The sequence below is a fragment of the Pan paniscus genome, chromosome 21 (genome assembly GCF_029289425.2).
Source record: "Pan paniscus chromosome 21, NHGRI_mPanPan1-v2.0_pri, whole genome shotgun sequence".
Classification (NCBI taxonomy): Eukaryota; Metazoa; Chordata; class Mammalia; order Primates; family Hominidae; genus Pan; species Pan paniscus.
Window position 1 is genome coordinate 37,764,096 of NC_073270.2, and position 25,096 is coordinate 37,789,191.

At 48.0% G+C, this 25,096-nt stretch overlaps 1 protein-coding gene across 2 annotated transcripts in view; it reads left to right on the top strand.

Annotated features, from left to right (window-relative positions):
* The window catches only part of HCK (HCK proto-oncogene, Src family tyrosine kinase), a 49,141-nt gene that overhangs the window by 14,640 nt on the left and 9,405 nt on the right, over window positions 1–25,096 (top strand). Inside the window, exons 2-10 of one of the 2 annotated variants that reach the window (XM_003814748.5) lie at window positions 5,114–5,234; window positions 6,225–6,267; window positions 6,625–6,724; window positions 7,529–7,627; window positions 12,627–12,730; window positions 16,742–16,891; window positions 17,239–17,391; window positions 19,476–19,655; window positions 21,416–21,492. In XM_003814748.5, the coding sequence (XP_003814796.3) occupies window positions 5,115–5,234; window positions 6,225–6,267; window positions 6,625–6,724; window positions 7,529–7,627; window positions 12,627–12,730; window positions 16,742–16,891; window positions 17,239–17,391; window positions 19,476–19,655; window positions 21,416–21,492 (1,026 nt within the window). In that variant the 5' untranslated portion in view covers window position 5,114. Of the gene's footprint in view, window positions 1–5,113; window positions 5,235–6,224; window positions 6,268–6,621; window positions 6,725–7,528; window positions 7,628–12,626; window positions 12,731–16,741; window positions 16,892–17,238; window positions 17,392–19,475; window positions 19,656–21,415; window positions 21,493–25,096 lie in introns of both variants that reach the window. The other variant, XM_008967502.5, reaches the window with a different exon arrangement.

Here is a 25,096-nt window from a genome sequence, read left to right on the forward strand (position 1 = left end):
AGGCATGAGCCACCGCACCCAGCCCCAGTGACCTTTTTATGAGGAGTCACAGAACAAATTCTCTTTTGAATTTATACTCAAAAAATATTTGTTTCTGTCAACAGACAATTTGTTGTGCTTCCTGGGATCTTATGGTGATGTTGTACAAGTTTCCATTTTTATCTTGGCTACTAGGAAGCTCAGAGATAAATCTAGTACTCAATGGTAGTAGCAGTCCCACCCTGGGCTTCTGGTTCAATAATCTTTCCCTTCTATATGGTGTAGAGTAACCCTTTTTGAGTCTTGCAGTGCTCTGTATATGGTTTAATATTATAAGCTCCTTCAAATCCTTTTTGGAAGTCGGTTTGGAGTATTCTTGACTTTCCCCCAATCTTTATCTATTCAGATCCTCCCTGTTCTTCAAAACCCAACTCATTATCTTGCTGCTCAATTATTATTGTAAACAGGTTGCTTTTTATACGAACTTACTAACATACACATAGGCACATAAATTCATTTTAGAAGAGTGGTTTGATGTACATGTTTGCAGTTTGCATTTTTCACCCAATAAGTATTTTAGCAATCTTTGCATGGCCCCTCCTATCTTTACCACTCCCTAGTAGCTTATTTTTCTTTCATTCTTAAAACTGTGGTAAAATATGCATAACAAATTTTCCATCCTAATCATTTGCAAGTGTACACTTCAGTGGTATTCAATCCATTCAGCATGTTGTGCAACCCTCACCACCATCCATCTCCATAACTCATTTCATCTGAAACTCTACACCCATTGAACACCACTAACTCCTCACTTCCCCTTCCCCCAGCCCCTGGCAACCACCATTCTACTTTTTGTATCTCCTAATAGCTTCTTAGTATGTGGCTTCGGAATGTAATTGTGTGTCCAGTCTCCCCTTCTCAACTCGGTCATAGAGCAGGAATGTCCTGATGCTTTTACTTTTTTTTTTTTTTTTGCCCTGTCTTATGGTGCTCAGACACTTTTACTTCCTACTACATAAAGCATGGCACGCCAGGCATGCAGCCATTCACTCACTGTGCATGACACTCCTACTGTGTGCCAGGAGACACTGGGCTAAGCACTGAGGAACGCAGGTGTGAGCACCAGCCTTTCCTGTGCTGCAGTGATGGGAGCATTCTGTCTCTGCATGTTTGCATATGGTGGCTCTGAGCCACAGACGGCTGTTGAGCACAGATGGAGTCATAGCTGAGATGTGCTCTAACAGTAAAATCCACACTGAGATGTGAAGGCTTAGTACAAAAAAAAAATGTAAAGTATCTCATTCATAATTTTTATATTTATTATATGTTAATAATTTTGATATATTGGGTAAAATAAATACATCTTAAAATTAATTCACTTGTTTCTTTTTACTTTAAGAAAGCTGGATGTAAAAATTTTTTTAAAAATGAAAAATAGGCCAGGCGCAGTGGCTCACACCTGAAATCCCAGTACTTTGGGAGGCCGAGGCGGACGGATCACCTGAGGTTGGGAGTTCAAGACCAGCCTGACCAACGTGGTGAAACCCTGTCTCTACTAAAAAATACAAAAATTAGCCAGGCGTAGTGGCACATGCCTGTAATCCCAGCTACTCAGGAGGCTGAGACAGGAGAATCACTTGAACCCTGGAGGCAGAGGTTGCGGTGAGTGGAGATTGCACCACTGTACTCCAGCCTGGGCAACAAGAGCAAAACTCCATCTCAAATAAATAAATAAATAAATGAAAATTAAAAAAAATAAAAACTAAAAATAAATTTAAAAGGAAAATAAAAATAAAATAAAATAAAAATAATTTTTTTTTAAAAAAGGAAAAAATAAAATAAAATAAAATTTCAATTTTAATTTTTAAAAACCTGGCTGTAGAAAACTTTAACTTATATTTGTGGCTCACATGACATTTCTGGGCCTAGTGACCATGAACATGGACATTTCTGATGCCCAGTCCACACCAGGCAGCAGACATTGTTCTCTCATTTAGGGAGACAATCACATTTTACACAAATTTGACTCCTGCCAGTGTATCACTTTCAGAAAAATCACACTTTCAGCTGGGCATGGTGGCTCATATCCCAGCACTTTGGGAGGCCAAGGTAGCAGGATCACTTGAGGTCAGGAGTTCAAGACCAGCCTGAGCAACATTGTGAGACCTGCCCCTCCTCTCTGCCCCCTGTCTCTACAGAACATAAATTTTAAAAGATTAGCCAGGCATGGTAGTTTGTAACTGTAGTCCCAGCTACTAAGGAGGCTGAGGTGGGAGGATCACTTGATCCTGGGAGGTCGAGGTTGCAGTAAGCTATGATTACACCACTGCACTCCAGCCTGGGTGACAGAGCGAGACTGTCTCTGAGAAAACAAATCACACTTTATTGTGCAAAAATGGAACTCATGGGAATTCCCTATTTTAAAAAAAGCGAACTTCTCCAGTGTTGCAGTATCTCTAGGCTTGTGGGCCAGAGGAATTGCAAACTGTGCTTGCTTCATGATCTGGGGCAGTGTCACGTCTGCCAGTAAACAGAAATGGTTGTGGTTAATGTTTCTGCAGCGCTTACTGCATGCTGGGCACTTTTACACTCATCAACTTGCTCAGTGCTCACCACCACCCTATGAGGTAGAACCCTTGCCACCCTTTCTCAGAGATGGCCTTGGATTGTGAATGAACACAGGTCTTCTGAGACCCCTCCCTCGGGACCCTATGGCCATCTTGAATATGTACATTGATCACATAAGTGAAGCATACAAGGTGCTCAACGCACATGGATTGGAAATCACAAGACTCACAGCTGCAGATCAGTGGGTGCCCAGAGAGGTAGAGTGAGCTGCCCTACCTCACACAGTGCTGCTCTTCCCAGAACATCTTTATGCTGACCAAAACACACGAAATGTGATATAATTTTATGTCATATATGTCACACAAGATGCCTGTTTAATTTCCCAGAACTGTAATACACATTTATCTCAAAGAGAGATGCTGGTTTCAGTTTTAAATGCATGCAAGTACATTATAAATCTGTGCTTAATTATGATAATTTTTCAAATTAATGATCCAGCACTCCAAGAGTCTGAATGTGTTCCTTATTTTATTTCCAAAAGACAAACAAAGCAAAACCGCTCAAGTCTTGAGGTGGCAAATCTTTCCCAGTTCCCACCAGAAGAAGTAAATCCTTGTAAATAAAAGGAATCTTTTTTCATTTTTAAAAGTAACTCGTCTAAGCCTAGGAATTTGGGTTTTTTTTTCTTAAACCACAAATACATGTTTATTTTAACAAGATAAGTATAACTGAGTTCTAACTGCTTTAGAAGAAAATGGCAATTGTGCAGAGATGAGAAAAGCAAGCACTTCCTTATGTGGTTGTCACAGCCTGCCTTCTCAGCAAATGTGTGTGCACATTTTGAGAAAAGAAATGAAACATTTCTTCCACTTTTACAATTATGTTTTGACTCTACTTGGAGTAAATATGTTTTGTTTAAGCATCCTTAAATTAATTCAATACAGCAGCAAAGTCTGCAAGCTCTACCTCCAAAATGTCCCCCAAACCTGTCCAGTGCTTACCTCCTCTCTGCCCCCACCCCACCCTGGGCCACCATCATCTCATACCTGAACAATTTCGGCAGATTTCTCACAGGGTTCCCTCCCCTGCTCCCTACTGTCCACGCCTCACTCAGCCACCGGTGGGATTATTTAAAGTGCAAATTGAATCCCATCATTCTCCTGCCAGAAACTTTCCACCATCCTTAGAATAAAATCCAAAGTCCTTACTGGCCCTACAGGATATGGTGGCCTTGTCACAACCACCCTCTCCCCTGCCCATGAGCTTCAGCTACACTCTCCTGCTTTCAGTGCCTCCAACTTCTCTCTAAGCACATGCCAGCCTCAGGGCCTTTGCATTTGCTGTTCCCTCTGCCTGGAACACTATTCCCTCAGAGTGTCCCCTCACTGGCTCCTTTGTGTCATTTAGACCACAGGTTCTGTATCCCCTCCTCTGACAGGCCTTCCCCAAATGCCCTGCCTAAAAGAGCCAGACCTGTTGTTCCCCACAGCATCCTCTCTTATTGTCCTCACACTTTTCATTAACTCAATTTGTCCTGTTATTTATTTGTTGGCCTGTTTATTGTCTCTGTCTCCCATTCGGCTGCAGTTGAGGTCCTGAGGGCGTGAACTTGCTTCTCTTCTTCACAGTTTAGAAAAGTGCCCAGTAAATGTTGGCTGTGTAAATGGATGAATGAATTACCAAATAACTCAGAGAGAGACAGACAGAAAGAGAGGAGGAAGAGGAAGAGGAAGAAGAAGAAGAAAGAGGAGGAGGAGGGAGGACAGAGGAGGGGGAAGGAGGAGGAGGGAGAAGGAGGAGGAAGGGAAGGAGGAGGAGGGGGAAGGAGGAGGAGGGGGAAGGAAGAGGAGGGGGAGCAGGAAGGAAGGGAGGGAGGGAGGGAGGGAGGGAAGGAGTTATAAGCAATTTATAAATTGATACCAGTAATACAGTGCCTTGACAAACTAGATTGTTTGAGCCATGTTATGTGACCTCATCTTGTTATTTAATATAAAAATGGCAATTTATCATCTGATAATACTGCAGTTTTTCTGTAGTGTTTGCTCTGAGCCTGACACTGCACTGAGTATTTCCCCACCGTAGGTCATATTATTGTCCCCATTTTCCCGATGAAGACCTGAGAGGTGGGTAGGGGCAGGAAAGTGGTCAGTGAGGTGCTGGTGGGGTGGAGGGGCCAAGGATCAGCTGAGGCTTTCTGACCTGAGAGCCGGCAGTGCCCACCACCCGCTCTGCCCCCCAACAGCTCTACCTGTTACATTTCTGTTATCCTCATGCCATCCTCTGAATAAACATCCATCACGCTGGTCCTTGGTACCCACGACAATGACAGCTTGTCAGCCCTGGGCCAGTGCTGTGGCACGTGGACATGGGGAAGCCCAGAGGTGGCAAGGATGGAGTGGGTTCTGTGTGGGGAGGATAAGGGTGCATGGAGCTGGCAGGGGAGTTAAGACCGAGAAGGCCAGTGGGAGCCAGCCCGGGGGCAGGGGACCTGGAATGCCAGCATCAGAAGACTTCCCCGCATGAGGCTCTTGGTAACTGGGGCTCACCTCCCTTCTGTCTGCTGCAGGATGGGGTGCATGAAGTCCAAGTTCCTCCAGGTCGGAGGCAATACATTCTCAAAAACTGAAACCAGCACCAGCCCACACTGTCCTGTGTACGTGCCAGATCCCACATCCACCATCAAGCCGGTGAGTAGGGGAGGTCCCAGTTTCCCTGGGGGCTGATGGATGCTGCCCCAACATTGCCCTAACAGCCTCCTGTCTTCCCAAGGTTGGGCAGGGTGAGCTTGGGGTGAAAGGGAGCTGACTGGCCACCAACAGTGTCCTGACTCAACTCTCCGGGACTCAGCGCCAGCCAGCATGCATAGGGGCAAGGAAGTCACCTCTCTTTCCTGCAGCCCAGGCTTGGCCCCTCAGCCTGGGCTCCACCAAACAGGTGTGAGTGAGCATCTCAGGCCTCCGGCCTGGGCAGAAGCAAAAGCAGTGCTGAGAAATGAGTGAACAGTAATGATAGCAGCTGAAGTGACAATGTAATGGTAGTATCAGCAGCATTGCAAAAATACAGTAACAATTGTCATACTAATAGTACCAACCATAATTGCGTGAGTATAAGACCAAGAGTAGCAGCAGGAACAACAGCAAGAGTTGTAAAAAGAGAAGCAGTCATGCTAGGAGAGGTATTTACCAACTTCTTTTATGTTTATACAAAGCTATGAACCAAGCACTGTTTTAAGCCTTTACAGTTATTAACACCCTAATCCTCACAATAATCCTATTGTGTGACACACAAATACATTCTTCTTGAAAATAAAAACACAGGCCAGGTGCAGTGGCTCACACTTGTACTCCCAGCATTTTGGGAGGCTGAGGCAGGAGGATTGCTTGAGCCCAGGGGTTCGAACTGCATGAGCTATGATCATGCCACTGCACTCCAGCCTGGGTGACAGAGTGAGATTCCATCTCAAACAACAGCAACAACAAAAAACCTGGACCATTTTGTTTGCTGGCTCTGCCCCTAATGTGCTGTGTGGTGCCAGGCATGTCCCCTGCCGTATGTGGGCCTCCTCCCACGACATGCAGGGCTAGGGTAAGATGCTCTTGGGTGTCCTCAACACAGACCTTCCACGGGTCCCCACACATTGGTCAGATTCATTCTCTTCTCCCATTTCTTCCCCACAGGGGCCTAATAGCAACAACAGCAACACACCAGGAATCAGGGAGGGTAAGTATCTACGAGCAGATGCAGTGGAGTCACGTGTCCTGCAGAGGACTCCGCTAGGTTCTCCCTCAGCTTGAGGCATAAATCCCAAACAGTCAAACCCCTGTCGAGAATCCCCAAAATTTCCTCTGAAGTACTTTGCACAGGCTATTGTGTTTCTAGAACGCTGTTTAGTAACATGTACAACACATATTTAGCTTTAAACTTGAGAATCACACCCAGCATGGTGAGACGCCTACTTATACTTGGAGCCACATATCGATGGGTGCGGAGCTGTTCCAGGTGCCGGGTGAGGGTCACCAAGGGTTGTGGATGCACTTAGACGAAACCTCACCCTCCGTGTGTCTCCCTTCCCAGCAGGCTCTGAGGACATCATCGTGGTTGCCCTGTATGATTACGAGGCCATTCACCATGAAGACCTCAGCTTCCAGAAGGGAGACCAGATGGTGGTCCTAGAGGAGTGAGTCCCCATCCTACTCCCCCTAAGACAGACCTGCCTCCTCTACTCAACTATGTGCTCTTTTGTGCTTCCATAAAGAACCTGATAGATGGGCTATCTTATCCTGGGTATAAATGTCTAATGAGAAGCTAATCACAATAGTGGAGGAAGGGTTTGCTGTCAACCTGGATGAAGGGGAATGTGCACTTACTAAGAGTGCACGTCCAGCCTGGGATGAACAGGTGAAGCTTTCTCAGGGAAGCCTTTCTAGGGCTCCTGCGATTAAGCCACCGGCTTTACCTGTGGACCAGGCCCCATCGAGTCAACCTTGCATTTGGAAATCCTTGGATCTCTGAGTTTGCCACCTCTGATCTCCTACAGCCTTCACCATCGTGGGTATAGTGTCCAGGATGTGCTGAAGCCCGAGAACGGGAGTGGTCATGCCTGGTCGGACTCCCAAGCCCACTCTCCCCTATTCTCAGCCCCAGATGAACCATTCTGAGTCTCCATAGGCACAGGACCCTGCCATGGGTATAGCTAATAAGACCAAAGCTGCAAGTCCAGGGAAAAGGAGTGGAGCCAGAGACCCAGGGCTCTGGGCTGTGGACAGGGAGATTCCAGACCCTCAGATGCACAGCAGGAACTGTTGTAAGGATCCCTACCCTAATCATGGGCACATGCTGGGGCTGACATAGTCACAGCCCTGTCCTTCACCCTACTGGCTTTCTGGAGGCAGGGAGTTTTCTAGGTCAAGGCTGGGGAGCTTGAGGAGACTGGAGAATGATCCTTCTGTCCCTAACACCTTTACTCCCTCATGTCCCTCAGATCCGGGGAGTGGTGGAAGGCTCGATCCCTGGCCACCCGGAAGGAGGGCTACATCCCAAGCAACTATGTCGCCCGCGTTAACTCTCTGGAGACAGAGGAGTAAGTATCCTATTTCCTACCTTCCAGAAAGAGGCAGCCTTGTTTGCAACTCAGGACGTCTGCACACACTGTACCACTGCCTGGCACATACTCTTCCCAGGGCTCTGGGCTTGGCTGGCTCCTTCTCTTCCTTCAGGTTTCATCCTTCCAGTCAGGGAAGAGAGGCTAAAGTGGGTCCCAGCTGTGACTCTGTCTTGTGGAAACCTTCTGTTTTAATCCCTTCTGAACATGTTTTACTAGCAAAACGACCTGGTTTCTTTGGTTGGTTACACGTGCATTCTCTGCCTGCCCTGCAAGGAAGAGAGCTGGTGAGAGCGGGGACTTTGCTGCTGCATCCTCGGCACAGGCTGGCATGCAGTCAGTGCTCAATAAATATTGTTGAATGAAGCACAAGGTCTTGCCAAGGAGGGTTTCTGGAGAAGTGAGACAGCTCACACGTGGCCAGTCGTCCCTCATTTGTTGTTTTGTTTTGTTTTGAGACAGGGTCTCACTCTGTTGCCCAGGCTGGAATGCAGTAGCGCCATCACAGCTCACTTCAGCCTCAGCCTCCCTGGGCTCAGTTGATCCTCCCACCTCAGCCTCCCAAGTAGCTGGGACTACAAGTGCGTATCACCATGCCCAGCTAATTTTTTTCTTTTTTGTATTTTTGGTAGAGAGGGGGGTCTCTCTATGTTGCCCAGGCTGGTCTCAAACTCCTGGGCTCAAGTGATCTTCTCGCCTCAGCCTCCCAAAATGCTGGGATTATAGGCCTGAACCACTGCACCTGGCCCATCCCTCATTTGATTCATTCGACAAGCACATGCTCATGACTCTTCAAGCCCTGTGCCAGCCTAAGGGGCTGTGGAAACAAATAAGATATATCCCTACCCTCAAGGAGCTCTCCATAACCCATCGTTCTTGGCTGTGGGTTCTTCTTGTGTCTAGCTTGACTCTAAAAATATACTTCAATCATCCATCCATCCATCCATCCATCATCCAACAGATACCTGTTGATTCCCTATTCCAGGGTTAGAAGATGACTTAGATGGGGCTCCCTGCTGGAGATGTTCTCTGTATGGTGGATGAGGTTGATGAGTAAAAAGATGACTGCATTGTGGGGTGGCAATACAGCCCATTAAAAACCAGCCAATCAAAAGTTGACAAATGACAGTCCCCATTGTTTTGTCTCTTCTGCCTCCTCTTTCTAGCTAGATGGTATTATGGGTTTGGGATGCTTGCCTGTTAAAAATGAAAATGCTTAGGCTTTTCCCATTATAAAGCCACCTCCTTCTGGCTGGGCATGGTGGCTCACACCTGTAATCCCAGCACTTCGGGAGGCCAAGGCACGCAGATCACCTGAGGTCAGGAGTTCGAGACCAGCCTGACCAACATGGTGTAACCCCATCTCTACTAAAAATACAAAAAAATTTAGCTGGGTGTGGTGGTGCGTGCCTGTAGTCCCAGCTACTCGGGAGGCTGAGGCAGGAGAATCACTTGACTCCAGGGGGCAGAGGTTGCAGTGAGCTGAAATATCATGCCACTGCACTCCAGCCTGGGGGACAAGAGCAATACTCTGTCAAAAAAAACAATTATGTCACCCCTTCTTAGTGATCATGGAACTGGGGGCTCTTAGCTGCTTCTCTCTCCTTCTTCCAGGCTTTGCCCTGGGTCATCCCATGCTCTGTTTCTCCACTCCAGGGTCTGAACACTTACAGAATCCCTGGGTCACCTCATGTGGTCCTTGCAGCAACCATGGAGGAGGCATGGCTGGTATTATTTCTCAAAGGCAACATAATTGCTAAGTGGAAAACGCAGGGTGTAGACAACATGAATGGGGGGTTATCATTTGCAGACAAAGGCAAAATAACCTAGGTGGGGGGTTCTCAGACATGAGCAGCAACAGCATCACCTGGATTGCCGGCTAACAAGTGCTTTCTGGGCTCCACTGTCAGATTCCGAATGTGCATTTCTAACAGGTTCTTGGGTGAGGCAGCTGCTGCTGCCGCTGCTCCAGGGACCCAGCTTGGGAACCACTGATCTAAATACACATATCTGGCCAGGTGCGGTGGCTCACACCTGTAATCCCAGCACTTTGGGAAGCCGAGGGAGGCGGAACACTTGAGGTCAGGAGTTCGAGACCAGCCTGGCCTACATGGTGATACCCTGCCTCTACTAAAAATACAAAAATTAGCCAGGTGTGATGGCGGGCTCCTGTAATCCCAGCTACTCAGAGGCTGAGGCACGAGATTTGCTTGATCTGGGAGGCAGAGGTTGCAGTGAGCCGAGATCACGCCACTGCACTCCAGCCTGGACAACAGAGCGAGACTCTATCTCAAAAAATAATAATAAAAATAAAAAATGAATACACATATGTGTCCTTTCAGGGCACTCAGGGGTCCTTGTGTCTGAATCAAGAAACTGCTAACAGAGGTTGCCTCTGGGGAGCACAACTGGGACCTTGGGAATCAGGGCGGGATGGAATCTTAGTTTCTCTCATTCTCCCTTGAAATAGGCAATACTTTCAAATGTTTCAAAATGCAAATGTGGGGAAGCATGCAGAAGAGTGAAAAGTCTTCTTCCCATCCTGTCCCCAACCAGCCACTTCCCCTCCCCAGAAGCAACCAGTTTCTCGTGAGTCCTCCCAGATGCTTCCTCCTTATATAAGAAAAGACATCTCTTCCCGCTTATCTCACACAAGTGGTAGATACCACACACACTGTTCCATGCCTCTCGTTCAGACCTTCCATGCAGCACCTTGTTCCTGTTTTGTTTTGTTTTGTTTTGTTTTTTAGGTGGAGTTTCTCTCTTGTTGCCCAGGCTGGAGTGCAATGGTGTGATCTCGGCTCACTGCAACCTCCGCCTCCCGGGTTCAAGCGATTCTCCTGCCTCAGCCTCCCAAGTAGCTGGGATTACAGGCATGCACCACCATACCTAGCTAATTTTGTATTTTTAATAGAGACAGGGTTTCTCCATGTTGGTCAGGCTGGTCTCGAACTCCTGAACTCGTGATCCTCCTGCCTTGGCCTCCCAAAGTGCTGGGATTACAGGCGTGAGCCACTGCTCCCGGACACTGCCTTCCTTTTTATACCACAGGGCGTCTGTCCTGTAGATGTCCTACCGTCCATTTAACCTCTGCCCTATACAGTGGTCACTTAAGTTGTTTCCAGTCATGTACTGAAGCGAATCTCCTGGTGTATATGTCATTTCTCCCTTGTGCAAGGTCTATGGGATAACTTCCTAGGACCAGAATTGTCAGGGAGACAGTTGGTTTTTTGTTTGTTTGTTTGTTTGTTTTTGAAACAGAGTCTCACTCTGTTGCCCAGGCTGGAGTGCAGTGGCGCGATCTCGGCTCACTGCAAGCTCCACCTCCCAGGTTCACACCATTCTCCTGCCTCAGCCTCCCGAGTAGCTGGGACTACAGGCTCCTGCCACCATGCCCGGCTAATTTTTTTTTTTTTTTTTTTGTATTTTTAGTCGAGATGGGGTTTCACCATGTTAGCCAGGATGGTCTCGAACTCCTGACCTCGTGATCCACCCGCCTCGGCCTCCCAAAGTGCTGGGATTACAGGTGTGAGCCACCGCGCCCAGCCGGGGGAGACAGTTCTTAGTCTTACATAGTTGAATATTTTACCATGACACAAGTCACTTTACAACATGAAAGCAAAGAAGGTAGATGAGCAACATAGCATGGTGATTCAGAGCTTGGGTTCTGGAGTTAGACTGCCTAGCTTCAAATCCTGCCTCTACAACTTCCCAGCTGTGTGACTCTAGGCAAGTTACTTGCCCTCTCTGTTCCTCAATTTCATCATCCATAAAATGGGGCCAGGAGCAGTGGCTCATAACTGTAATCCCATCACTTTGGGAGGCCAAGGTGGATGGATCACCTGAGTTCAGGAGTTCGAGACCAGCCTGGCCAACATGGTAAAACCCCGTCTCTACTAAAAATACAAAAATTAGCTGGGTGTAGTGGTGGGTGCCTGTAATCCCAGCTGCTTGGGAGGCTGAGGCAAAATAATTGCTTGAACCCGAGAAGCGGAGGTTTCAGTGAGCCCAGATCACACCACTGCACTCCAGCCTGGGTGACAGAGCAAGACTCAGTCTCAAAAAAAAAAAAAAAAAAAAAAGTGGGGGGGAATGATAAAGGTGACAACTCCATAGAGCTGTTGGGTGGATAGCAAGATAGTTGTTAACTTCCTCCCCAGTTGATAACAGAGGGACCAAAGGCCCAAAGAGGAAGGCAACTTGCTCAAAGTCACACTGCAGGTTTGTGGCAGAGCCAAGGTAGGCTGAGGTCAGGTCTGGGGCTTTTTTCCAACTGCTCCTCACCCTAGTGAAGGTGGGAATGGATTCCACTGCTGCTGCTTGAACTTTTCCACCCAAATATCTCAATATTCAGGAAGAATGAAGAAAATGTCCCAGGATATAATCCTAAGTATAAAATTCTTTCCAATCTCACATTGTAGCTTAGAAGTTCATGCCAACTTTATATTCAACTCCATATACGCGGAGGAGGATTGGTTGTAAAGCTAACGAAACTCAGGCCCTTCACAGGCTTCCAAGGTCCCAAGAAGGATCTTCCCCATGGTCTTGCATGCTTGTGAAACCTGCAAAAGTAAGACTTTGACCACAGCTGGTTAAGACTGCTGTCTGTTTCCACTCTGTCTTCCTGTCCATCTCCCTGTCCCTCACAGCGAGCAGCACTGAAATGACCTATCAGCTTTTTGCACTTGTTAATGCTGTATTATTTTTCTTAAAGGAAGTTCCCCCACTCCAAATTGCATAGGCTTCAGTCTCAGCAAACAGGATTCACTTCGGGTAAAATGTCTATTTTGATATCAAAAGAATGGCTCCTTTACCTTCTCTCCCCCAAAAAATCTTTGAGTAAAACTGATGCTGCAGGAAGCCAGACCCTCTGTATCCTGACATTCCCCTGGGACCTGCATGGCCACAGGCATCCTGTGTAGGCCGGACAGGACTGCATGACCCCAGGTTCACATTTGTCCCCTCCCTTTTCCATCAGGTGGTTTTTCAAGGGCATCAGCCGGAAGGACGCAGAGCGCCAACTGCTGGCTCCCGGCAACATGCTGGGCTCCTTCATGATCCGGGATAGCGAGACCACTAAAGGTGACACCAGCCCTCCCCACCTTGTCCTCCCTGCCGAGGTGCCCCAGGTGGGGCTGGCCACCACCCTTTCCTTGGAAAATGCCCTGGGAAAGGCTGAAAAACCCAACCAGGTGCTGTGGCTGCCAGGTTTCTCCTGCTCTTGGCCACCTGAGCTGGGGAGGGTTGAGGCTCTGTGCCTGGCTCTGCCCTTCTTATCCACCATAGCTGCCAGCTTAGGTCAGTGGAACTAGTGCCAGGTGGCTTAGGCCCTGAAAACAAAGAAACATCCAGCTGAAGCTTGATCTTCACTGACTTGTTTTTTCATTTGTTTTGGTTCTTGTTTTGTTTTGTTTTGTTTTTTGAGATGGAGTCTCACTCTGTCGCCAGGCTGGAGTGCAGTGGTGCGATCTCGGCTCACTGCAACCTCCACCTCCCAGGTTTGAGCGATTCTCCTGCCTCAGCCTTCCAAGTAGCTGGGATTACAAGTGCTTGCCACCATGCCCAGCTAATTTTTGTATTTTTAGTAGAGACAGGGTTTCACCATGTTGGCCAGTATGGTCTCGATCTCCTGACCTTGCGATCCACCCCTCTCGCCCTCCCAAAGTGCTGAGATTACAGGCGTGAGCCACTGTGCCTGGCCTGTTTTGTTTTGTTTGAGACAGGGTCTCACTCTGTTGCCCAGGCTGGTATGCAGTGGCACAATCTCAGCTCACTGCAACTTCTGCCTCCTGGGCTCAAATGATTCTTCCATCTCAGTCTCCCGAGTAGCTGGGACTACAGGTACGTGCCACCATGCTGACTAATCTTTTCTTTCTGTCTTTCTTTCTTTTTAGTAGAGATGGGGTTTTGCCATGTTGCCTAGGCTGGCCTCGAACTTCTGGACTCAAGCAATCTGCCTACCTCAGCCTTCCAAAGTGTCAGGATTACAAAGTGTCAGGATTGTTTTTGTTTTGGTTTTTTTAAATACCCATAACAGATCAAGTAGGGGAGGCCAACACAGGAGGATCACTTAAGCCCAAAAGTTCGAGACCAGCCTGGGCAACATAGTGAGACCCCATCTCTATGAAAAATTTTAAAAATTAGCCAAGCATGGTGGTGCACATCTGTACTCCCTGATACTCGGAAGGGTGAGGCCAGATGATCTCTTGAGTCCAGGAGTTCAAGGCTGCAGTGAGCCATAATGGAGCCACTAGACTCCAGCCTGGGCAACAGAGCAAGACCCCATCTCTAAAAAAAAAAACAAAATACCCATTACAATAGATCTTATCCACAAGCCTCATTCCTCCTTTCCTCCCTCCATAAGGAAATGAGGTAGGATGAGGTCGCCAGAAGAGACTCAAGCCAGCCTTCTCTGGGACTCTGCTGAAAATGCTCCTTGGAAGCTTTTGGAAGTTTTAATGTCAGGTGACCAGCTTCCTGGAATTTCTGTGCTGCAAGGGTGGATTCATGCTGATTGGGTGCATGGATGGCAAGAACAGGCCTGGAAAACATCGCGTAGCTCAAACTGGCATCGATTGAGGCTCATTGCCTCAAAGGAATGAACATCAGTAGGATTCTTATGATTTCAGATTTCATGTGCTAAGTGCACCTTTACTAATACATTTAGGTTCACAACTGCTTGACTCAAATAAGCCAAGTATATTGTATAATATGTGACCTCACGGTACCCTGAAGCAAACAGATTTGGGGACATTGATTAAAGGCATGTTCCTCATGTGGCCTTCTACTTGACCCTCAGCTATCTGAATTGGCGAAGCTTTCATGTGGCTAGGATAATGCTACTCACAATCAGTGTGGCAGCTCAGTGAATGCCTGGGCTTTGTCTCTTCCCACCCAACGAGCCCCATTCAAGCCCCCAGGGGGAAGAAAAGGAGATAAAATGACAAAGCTGTGCACAGCCCAGCGCTTCTCCTCTCTAGCTGTGCCCAGGACAGCTTTTGGCTTGGGCTGGTCCATCCTGCAGACAAGGGCAGAGAAATCAAAGAAACCATCACAGATCTGTGGGGCAGGAAAATGAGCCTGGTCCAGCTTTCACAGCTCTCTGAGACGGGGCATGTTGGGAATTTTAGCCGATTTAATAAAAGTTGCAGCATGAGACCTGTGAATCCCACCCTGCTGCTTCCTGGATCCTGCCACACCCCATCCAGCAGCAACCAAGCCAGTCTCGCCCCTGACTGGGACAGAGTGGCTGAGAGGGGCTCTGGAGCCAGCTGCCTGGATTTGAATCCCAGCTGTGCCACTTACCAGCTGTGTGACTGTGGGTGAGTTATTTCACCTCTCTGGGCTTCAGTTTCCTCATCCGTAAATGAGGATGATGATCTTATAAAACCCTTACCCCATGAGGTTATTCATTCATTAAATAAATAATATTATAATTTATATAGTTATAATTCATTATAATGAATATTATTCTTATTCATTCATTGTTCATCTACGCAGAGTGCTTTGAACTTGCCTGGCATGTACGGTAAGCTATTATTCATTCAACAGTATAAACTGGCCAGGTGAGGTGACTCAAGCCTGTAATCCCAGCAGTTTGGGAGGCTGAGGCATGTGGATCACCTGAGCTCAGGAGTTGGAGACCAGCCTGGCCAACATGGCGAAACTCCATCTCTACTAAAAATACAAAAATTAGCCGGGCGTAGTGGCGGGCGTCTGTAATCCCAGCTACTCAGGAGGCTGAGGTAGGAGAATTGCTTGAACCTGGGAGGCAGAGATTGCAGTGAGCCAAGATTGCGCCACTGCACTCCAGCCTGGATGACACAGCGAGACTCTGACACACACACACACAAAATAAAGTTTAAACTTCCCAAATCCTATGACATTGTACTATTATCATGGTAAAGAACACTGAGACAGAGGGACTAATAACTTGCCTAAGGGCACACAGCTCACAAATAGCAAAACGGTGGTCATGAGCTGAAAGACTTATGTGTTTCTGCTCTATGTGATAATATAGGGTGGTGCAAAAGTAATTTCAGTTTTTTCCACTACTTTTGATGGCAAAAACTGCAATTACTTTTGCACCAGCCTAATATGTATGTTAGGTTCCCATTGCTGCTGTAACAAATTAATACAAACTTAGTGGCTTAAAACAACACCCGTCTATTCTCTAACAGTTCTGGGGATCAGTAGTCTGACCTCACTGGGCTCAAGATGTTAGCAGGGCTGGTTCCTTCTGGAGGCTTCAGGGGAGAATTCATTTTCTTGCCTTTTTTAGTTTCCAGAGGCTACAGCATTCCTTGGCTCATAGTCCCTTCCTGACATCTGTCCGAGCTCTTGTTTCCATCTTCACCTCTTCCACTTTGACCTTCCTACCTCCTTCTAACAAGGACCCAAGGGATTACACTGGGGCTACCTGGATCATCTGGAATAATCTCCCCATCTCCAGATCCTTAACTTAATCACATCTCTAAAGTACCTTTTACCATGTAAGGTAACATATTCCCAGGTTCCAGGGTTTAGGGCATGACTATCTTGAGGGACCACTATTCAGCCTACCACAGCATGTTCACATTTCAATAACTGGACTGGATTTCTGGATTTTTTTCCAGAAAAGTCATAGCCTGAGTTTTTATGAAAAAGTAAAAAGTATACTATGGTCTCTTGGCTTTTTGTAGGGTAGATGATAGAAAGATGGAACAATAGATCAGAAATAATGAAGATGATGATGATGATAGCCAACATTTGCAGAGTGTTCAGTTTCCAAGTAGTTTACAGGCATTACTTCTTTTAGCCGTCAGGCAATAGGATCAGGTAGGGAGGCGTGAGAACTATTCCCATTTTACAGATGAGAAAACTGAGGCATAGAGAGGTGACATAGTCACATGGCCAAGGTCTCATGGGTGGATGTGGTAGAGCCTGGATGAGAGCCCAGGATGCCTGGCTCCCACAGCCCACTCAGACCCTCAGGCACTTCTGCCCAGGTGTCAGGACGGTGCCAGTGGTAGCCTTACAGGGTGTCAGAGTGCTAATGCAAGGTGGCAGGCCTCCAAGATGCCATTCTGAGGGGTTTCTCTTTGGTCAATTCAGGAAGCTACTCTTTGTCCGTGCGAGACTACGACCCTCGGCAGGGAGATACCGTGAAACATTACAAGATCCGGACCCTGGACAACGGGGGCTTCTACATATCCCCCCGAAGCACCTTCAGCACTCTGCAGGAGCTGGTGGACCACTACAAGAGTGAGTCCCACCCCAGGGGTGACATCCCCACCACGATGGGCCCACAGACTCCTAGTCACGGATGCACTGTGGCCCCTGAGACCTGCTGTGTCCTTCCTGGCCATCCCCTAGACAGATAGTTGCTTTGGATGCTTCTGAAGGCTTAGGACTGTTGAGCAGGAGGGTGAGGTGGCCAAGATGTAGAGGTGGCACCCCGTCACACTCTGCTTGCTTGGGAATGTCTCTGATGGTGGCAACCAGGTGGAACACTGGAGAGATCCAGTGGACCAGGCAGGGCGGCCTCCAAGGAGCAACCTCTGGCTGGCTCGGTGCTTGTTGCTCTCAATTGACCAGGGACTCTGTTCCAGAGGGGAACGACGGGCTCTGCCAGAAACTGTCGGTGCCCTGCATGTCTTCCAAGCCCCAGAAGCCTTGGGAGAAAGATGCCTGGGAGATCCCTCGGGAATCCCTCAAGCTGGAGAAGAAACTTGGAGCTGGGCAGTTTGGGGAAGTCTGGATGGGTAAGGACCCAGGGCCACAGCCCACGGGGCCAGAGGGTGGAGGGGAGAGGGAGGTCACTTGCTTCCAGGAACACCTTATGGCAAAGCGGGAATGCTACCCAAGGCAGAGGGGGAGATTTAAATAATAGCCATAAAGAAGCAGTTCCCTGATAGCAAACCAAATTGTCTTGCTGTGCAAACACTGATTTGCCTTTGAGACCAGTCCTGTAGTGGTCAAGAACTTCCTTCTGGGAAGCAGGTGTCATGGATGAGGAATCCCTCCCTCATACGGAGTGGGGGACTGCCTATCAGTTTGGGATTGAGATAACCAGAGACCTTTTCAGATGATGAAAATTAAGAATGGGGAAATGCAGCTTGGAGATTTCCAGGCAACTGATGAACAGGTTATTCTGAGCACCTGCTGTGTGCCCAGCACTGTTAGGGTCTTGTGGGAAAATCAGAAAGGCACATCTCACACCTGCTGATTTTCCCCAAGAACTTAAGAACAACATTGCCTGCTTTGCAGGGCTGTGGGGTAGATGCAGTGCCAGCCCAGTGTGGGGCAGCCTGCTGTGTTAATACGTTCCAAATGGGAGCGTTCCAAATGGGAGCGAAGACAACTTACAGGGATGCAAACAACTCAGCCAGATAAAATAAGTTTAAAATCCATGTATTTCGACTGTATTTATTGCGATTCTGCTGCATGCAAGGCCGGGCACAGTGGCTCACGCCTGTAATCCCAGCACTTTGGGAGGCCGAGGCAAGTGGATCAATCAAGGTCAGCAGTTTGAGAAAAACCTGGATAGTATAGTGAAATCCCGTCTCTACGAAAAAATACAACAATTATCCAGGCGTGGTGGTGGGAGCCTGTAATCCCACCTACTCGGGAGGCTAAGGCAGGAGAATCGTTTGAACCCAGGAGGTGGAAGTTGCAGGGAACCGAGATCGCCCCACTGCACTCCAGCCTGGGAGACAGAGTGAGACTCTGTCTAAAAAATAATAATAAAATTAAAAAGAATTTGACAAAAAAGAAAATATGGAGAGGAAGGTAAGACAGATCTGAGTGGTGAGATTTGAAAGCCAAAAATATCATATAAGACGCTAGACTCCTACTACAGGAAGCCCACGGTTCTGGACTGGAGCTTCCTGGAAGCCAAGGCAAAATGGAAACCCAAGCAATTATAAAATTGACAAGACCCACCAAATGAAGCAGGGTGGGGTGAGGGGAGGGAACAGCATGTGCCAAATCCCTGTGGTGGGAGGTGAGTTGGGTGCTTGAGGGACTGAGTGACCTGCAGGGTGACTGGCACATAAAAGGCAAGGGGAGTTTAGTGGCTGATGAGGCTAGAGGGGTGGACGAGGCTGGGCCATGTAGGGCCTGGGGGTCATAGTAAGTCTGGCATTTATTTAAGAGCAGTGTTAAGATTAAAGTGGGCGGTGTATGTGTGTGACATAACCTGAGTAGTGTTTTAAAGCTATTTTTATTTGTTTGGGTCTTTTGTTTGTTTGTTTGTTTGAGACAGAGTCTCGCTCTGTCACCCAGGCTGGAGTGCAGTGGCTCAATCTCGGCTCACTGCAAGCTCCGTCTCCTGGGTTCACACCATTCTCCTGCCTCAGCCTCCCCAGTAGCTGGGACTACAGGCGCCCACCACTACGCCTGGCTAATTTTTTGTATTTTTAGTAGAGACGGGGTTTCACCGTGTTAGCCAGGATGGTCTCGACTCCTGACCTTGTGATCCACCCACCTCGGCCTCCCAAAGTGCTGGGATTACAGGCGTGAGCCACTTAGAGCTATTTTTAAATCCTTGCAACAGCACTTCAAAGGCAAAGCTTACCATTTCCACTTTACAGATGAGGAAGCTGAGGAAGCCACGGCTCAGAGACGTTAAGCCACTTGCCCTAGTGTGCACAGTTGGGAAGTGGTGAACCCGCCTTTCAACCCACATTTGTCTGAGGCCTAAGCCCATGATTTCGCTTCCCTCTCTGAGAGTTGAGATGAGCAGGAAAGACTTTCTGGAGGAGGCGGGTCTGCAGCTGGGCCTTCTAGGGTGGTACGGGAGACCAGTGGGTTCTGACCACCTTCCCTGCTCTCTATCCCCTTCCAGCCACCTACAACAAGCACACCAAGGTGGCAGTGAAGACGATGAAGCCAGGGAGCATGTCGGTGGAGGCCTTCCTGGCAGAGGCCAACGTGATGAAAACTCTGCAGCATGACAAGCTGGTCAAACTTCATGCAGTGGTCACCAAGGAGCCCATCTACATCATCACGGAGTTCATGGCCAAAGGTGCTGCGTGCTGGGGCTGGGGGTGCAGGCTGTGGCCTATACTGGTCAATTGCGGGCTCAAGGGTGGCTTGGACATGGTTCTTGCCCTTGAGATGGCCCCAATCTGGCCAGGAGCTCTTCCAACAAGTACTCATTGAGAATCTAATGTGGAACAATCCAGCCCTCCTGGTTAGTGGGGTGAAATCATGTTAAGGGGTCACCAAGGGGAAGGGAGAACAAGGGGCTACCAGGAGAAGGGAATGGGGCCAGAATACTCCTGGGCGATGGGAGAAGGGGCTTATGGTTCACAGTGAGCCTTAGAGGCCAGGGTGTGGCATGGGTGGTGGGGGTGCCACTCTCCTGCATCAGCCACCTTCCCTGTACTTGCCAACGCCCTGGGAGAGGGAGCTGGCAAAGCAGCAGTTCTGCCCCCACCCCCGCCCTGCCACAACTCAGGATTTCTCCGGGAATTTTTTTAGGCCACTGTTTCACAACCATTTTCAACCCCTGCCATTTTTTGTTTGTTTGTTTTTTAGGGACAGGATCTTGCTCTGTTACTCAGGCTGGAGTGCAGAGGTGCAATCATAACTCCTGGGCTCAAGTGATCCTCCCACCCCAGCCCCCCGAGTGGCTGGGACCACAGGCCCACGCCACCACACTCAGCTAATTTTATTTATTTATTTACATATTCATTTTTAGAGACAGGGTTGCCCTCTGCCTGCCCAGGCTGGAGTGCAGTGGCGTGATCATAGTTCACTGTAGCCTCAAACTCTCAGGCTCCAGGATCCTCCCGACTTAGTCTCCCCAGTAGCTGGCACTACAGGCATGCACTACCACACCCAGCTAATTTCTAAAAAAAATTTTTTTTTTTTGAGACAGAGTCTCACTCTGTTTCCCAGGCTGGAGTGCAGTGGCACAATCTCGGCTCAATGCAAGCTCCGCCTACCAGGTTCATGCCATTCTCCTGCCTCAGCCTCCCAAGTAGCTGGGACTACAGGCGCCTGCCACCATGCCTGGCCAATTTTTTTGTATTTTTAGTAGAGACGGTGTTTCACCATGTTAGCCAGGATGGTCTCTATCTCCTGACCTTGTGATCCGCCCGCCTCAGCCTCCCACCATGCTGGAATTACAGGCATGAGCCACCGCGCCCAGCTTCTAAAATTTTTTTCTAGAGACAGGGTCTCGCCATCTTGCCCCAGCTGGTCTCAAACTCCTGGGTTCAAGTGATCCTCCCAAAGCTTTGGGATTATAGGCATGAACCACTGAGCCTGGCCTAACATATATATTTGTAAATTTCTTCTATAGATGGGGTCTTGCGATGTTGCCCAGGCTGGTCTCAAACTCTGGGCCTCAGGTGATCCTCTCACCTCAGCCTCCTAAAGTGCTGGAATTACAGGAGTGAGCCTCGTGCCTAGCCACTCTGCCCATTTTTTGATAAACAGAATCATCTCATGCAATCCCATTTAGTGCGATTTGAAACCTCAAGCCTTTTTCATTTTAACTATGCAATTATGCCAGTCCTATGAAGGCATGATCCCAGCCATCCAGGCTCAGGGGCTGTCTCAGTCACAGAATCCATCTAGCAATCAAAAAGTCACTTCACTAAAACTCAAATTCTCTTTCTCAAACACTAGGAATTGCAAACAAATATTCGTATTTAAATCCACTACTATGAAAAATCTTCACCACACACTAAAGTACTAGATTGGTGCAAAAGTAATTGTGGTTTTTGCCATTAAATAGTAAAAGTAGTAAATGTTCCTCCCCTCTCCCCCATATAGGAAGCTTGCTGGACTTTCTGAAAAGTGATGAGGGCAGCAAGCAGCCATTGCCAAAACTCATTGACTTCTCAGCCCAGGTGAGAGCCTAACGAGGAAGCGGGGAAGGGAAACAGGAATTCGATTTTTTTACTTGCCAAATATTTACTGACCACATACTATGATGATAGCAGTAATAATGGGTAAAATGTATTGAGAGCTCAGTATAAAACTATGTTTTTTGCATATATTTTATTATACATGTACTCATTCATTTAATCATCCTATAAGCTTTATAGGCTGGGATTTTTGTTATCTATTTTGGTATAACAAACCATCCAAGTCCTAGTAGCTTGAAACAACAGCAATTGTTATTTCTCATGATCCTGTGGGTTGCCTGGGTTCAGCTGGGTGGTTCTTCTGCTCGTCATGGTAAAGTGAGGTGCAGATGTACTGTTGGCACTTGCCCAGGCTAGAATGTCCAAGACATGGCTCAGCCTCCAGGGTCTCTCCACATAGCCCCTCACCACCCAATCACCCAGCCTGAGCTTCTTCATGGTGCAGCAGCTGGGTTCCAAAACAGAGCTGGACCAGGGGCCAAGCCTTCATGAGCAGGCTCTCATTAAGCCTCTGCCTGCATCAGGCTTGCTAATGGCTCATTGGCCAAGTCACATAGCCATGCCCAGAATCAGTGTGGGAGGGGACTGACCAAGAACACAAATCCCAGGGACCCCCCCCAATGTAACAGTCTGGCCACAGAGTAGGTAATTATCATCCCATTTTACAGAATAGGAAATTGAAGCATAGAGCAGAAGTAAAGTACAGATGTGGAAACTGAGCCCCAGTGTGGTTAAGTGGCTTGCATAAGTTACTGTGCTAATTATGGGGAATATAGCAGTGAACAAAATGAAAATGTTCCTGTCCTAATAGAGTTCACAGTCCAGGTGGGAAGATGAGTATTAAATAACCAAATCTCTTAGAGACCATGACCCAAGTGGTCCTGGCTGAGTCAAAAGAGCACAGTATCTAACAAAGTAAATAATGTTCACAAATCGCAAAAACACTGCTGAAAACCTAATTTTCTTTCTCATGTTCCCCACGCCCCTTGCAGCTCCTCTCACCCCCAGCCTAAGCAGTTTTTTCACTTCTGTCCTCTCTCATGCTCTCTCTGATGTATGGGAAAACAGAGTGTAAGGACGGGGTGGTATTAGAGTGCATAGCTAGAGCATTTAGCCTGGTCCAGGAGCAATCAGAGAATGCTTCCTGGAGGAAGTGGCCTCTAGGCCGAGCCTGAAGGATGAATAGAAGTTCAGTAGATGAAGAGAAAAGGTAAAGGTCTTTTAGACAAAAGAAACAGCCTGTGCAAAAGTAGGTGAAGGAGTTCAGCCTACTCAGCAGGAGCCCAGGGGTAGTGGGAGTTGAGTGAGACCCTGCCTGGGCCTCAGCTGGGCCTGCTGGAGATGCCAAGGGCAGGGCTCATTTGAGTATGCAAATTCAGGGGCCCAGAGGACACCACAAAGTGTAACAAAAGACTCTACTTTCAGAGCCTGGAATGCCAGAGGCATATGGAAATGTGTTTTCACTCCAATGGGCCAGGTCCTCTGGGAGACAATAGACTGGTCTGTTGCTAAATTATCATCTTCAAACTAGCAGAAACCCTGCTGGGCAGCAGTCACCGACCAGGGCAAGAGCCACTCTGCCCGTTTCACAGAGGGGAAAACAAACCAAGGGAGGAAAAGAGGTTCTGGGCCTTCATCTGTCCAGAAGCAGAGGTAGATTCAGAGCCCAGGGACAGAAAGGAGCCCACCTGGGGCTTTGGTCTTCACCTCCAGACTCAGAGAGGCAGCTTGGAGCAGCAGGTGGAGAACTGGACCACACATGTGGGGTTTCTGTAGTCACAGCTTTGTGGGTGACATGAAATGTTATTCAGTAGCTGCATATATACAAACAGGTCAAAACAGAGCTGCTCTGACTGAAGCAGGGTGGGGGGCTTATCTGTGGCCTTTCTTTTGTCTCCCCCAACCCCATATAACCTTGAGGCATCCATAGGATTCAGTTTGAAGAGCTCTACAGGTCCTTCCAGCTCTGATGCTGTGACTCCCTGATACTCTTTGGAAGCAAACCCAAGGGTGCCCAACCTCATGGCACCCTATTTGGGGGTCATGAAATCTCACCACCTTATCAACCCACAGTGCTTACAGCTGGGCCCAATAAACCTACTCGTTATTCATTCAGTCAGCAGACCCTTGAGAAGCAACACTATTAGCATCTGGGCTTAGGAGTCACACAGAGTTTTGTTTTGATCTCAGCTCTGCCTGTGTAGCCTCAAGCAAGTTGCTTAACCTCTCTGAGTGCCACTTTCCCCCACTGGGAGCACTGGGAGCCACTCTTTAAATAAATACTTAACTATGTGCCAAACACTCTACTAAGCCCTTGATGTAGGCTTAGGGGATTCATCTTCACATGACCCCTTGGAACCAGGTGCTATTACAGAGAAGAAAAGTGAGGTACAGAGAGATGACACAACTTGCTTGACATCACAGAGCTGCAGCGCTCAAGCTGAGTTGGTCCAGCTCCAGAGCCATTTAGCTATTACCCTCTGCTGTCTCCTAAGTGGGGTGTCATCCCTGCCCCATCGAGCTCCTGTGAAAATCAGTAGCATATGAGCATCTGCCAGTGAGCATCAAACAGTGGTAACTACCAGCATTAGTCCTTGCTCCAGAAGAAAAGCAAGGCAAAAAAGTTGGGCCAAGTAACAGGTAAGTGCGTGGACCCCAAGCAGCGCTTTTGGAGCTCCAGCCCTGGCTCCGCAACTTGCAAGCTGTGTAAGCTGGGGCCACTTACCTATTTCTCTGGGCTTCAGTTTTCTTATCTGTGGAAATGGGGCTGATAACAAAAGTGCCTCCTCCAAAGCACATGGTAAATGTCACATAAGTGTTTAAGTATCATCTTATAAATAAGCTATGATGCCTTCCATTAGCATCATAACTTTTGTTAACTGTTCATCTAAGGACTCATAAATTTCCCACACTCCCAGGGCCAAGATGCTGTCTCACTCCACCCTGGCAACCTCATCCCCATTTCATCCCCACCCCCCACTATTCTAAACAAAATCAGAGTCTCTTCCAAGTTTTTATTGAAAAATTTGGGTCTCTGGGTCTCCCTTGGGCATGACAGCTCAGGCCTGTAATCCCAGCACTTTGGGAAGCTGAAGCAGGAGGATCCTTTAAGCCCAGCCTGAGCCACATAGTGGGACCTCTTCTCTATTAAAAAAAAAAAAATTCTTTTTAAATTTAGTCTGGCATAGTGGCATGCACCTATAGTACCAGCTGCTTGGGAAGCTGAGGTGGGAAGACTGCTTGAGCCCAGGAGGCACAGGTTGCAGTAAGCTGTGATCCCACCACTGTACTCCGTGACAGAGCAAGGCCCTGTCTCAAAAGAAAAAAAAAAAAGAAGAAAGAAAAGAAAAAAGCAAAGCATGGGTCTCCATTCTAACTGCCTCGGGTGCCCCCTGCTGTCCACCCCTTGCAAGTGCGCCACCCACTTGCCTCAGACCTTGAGAAGCCGGCCGGTGGTGCTTTGATTGTTCTGTCTAGTCAGACGCCCTCACTTCCAGAATAATTTCATCAGACTGCACCCAGCTGCAGTCTGCCGGAGCACTGGAGTGCTGGGTTATTTAGAGGCAGCAGGAGGCACTGGATTGGG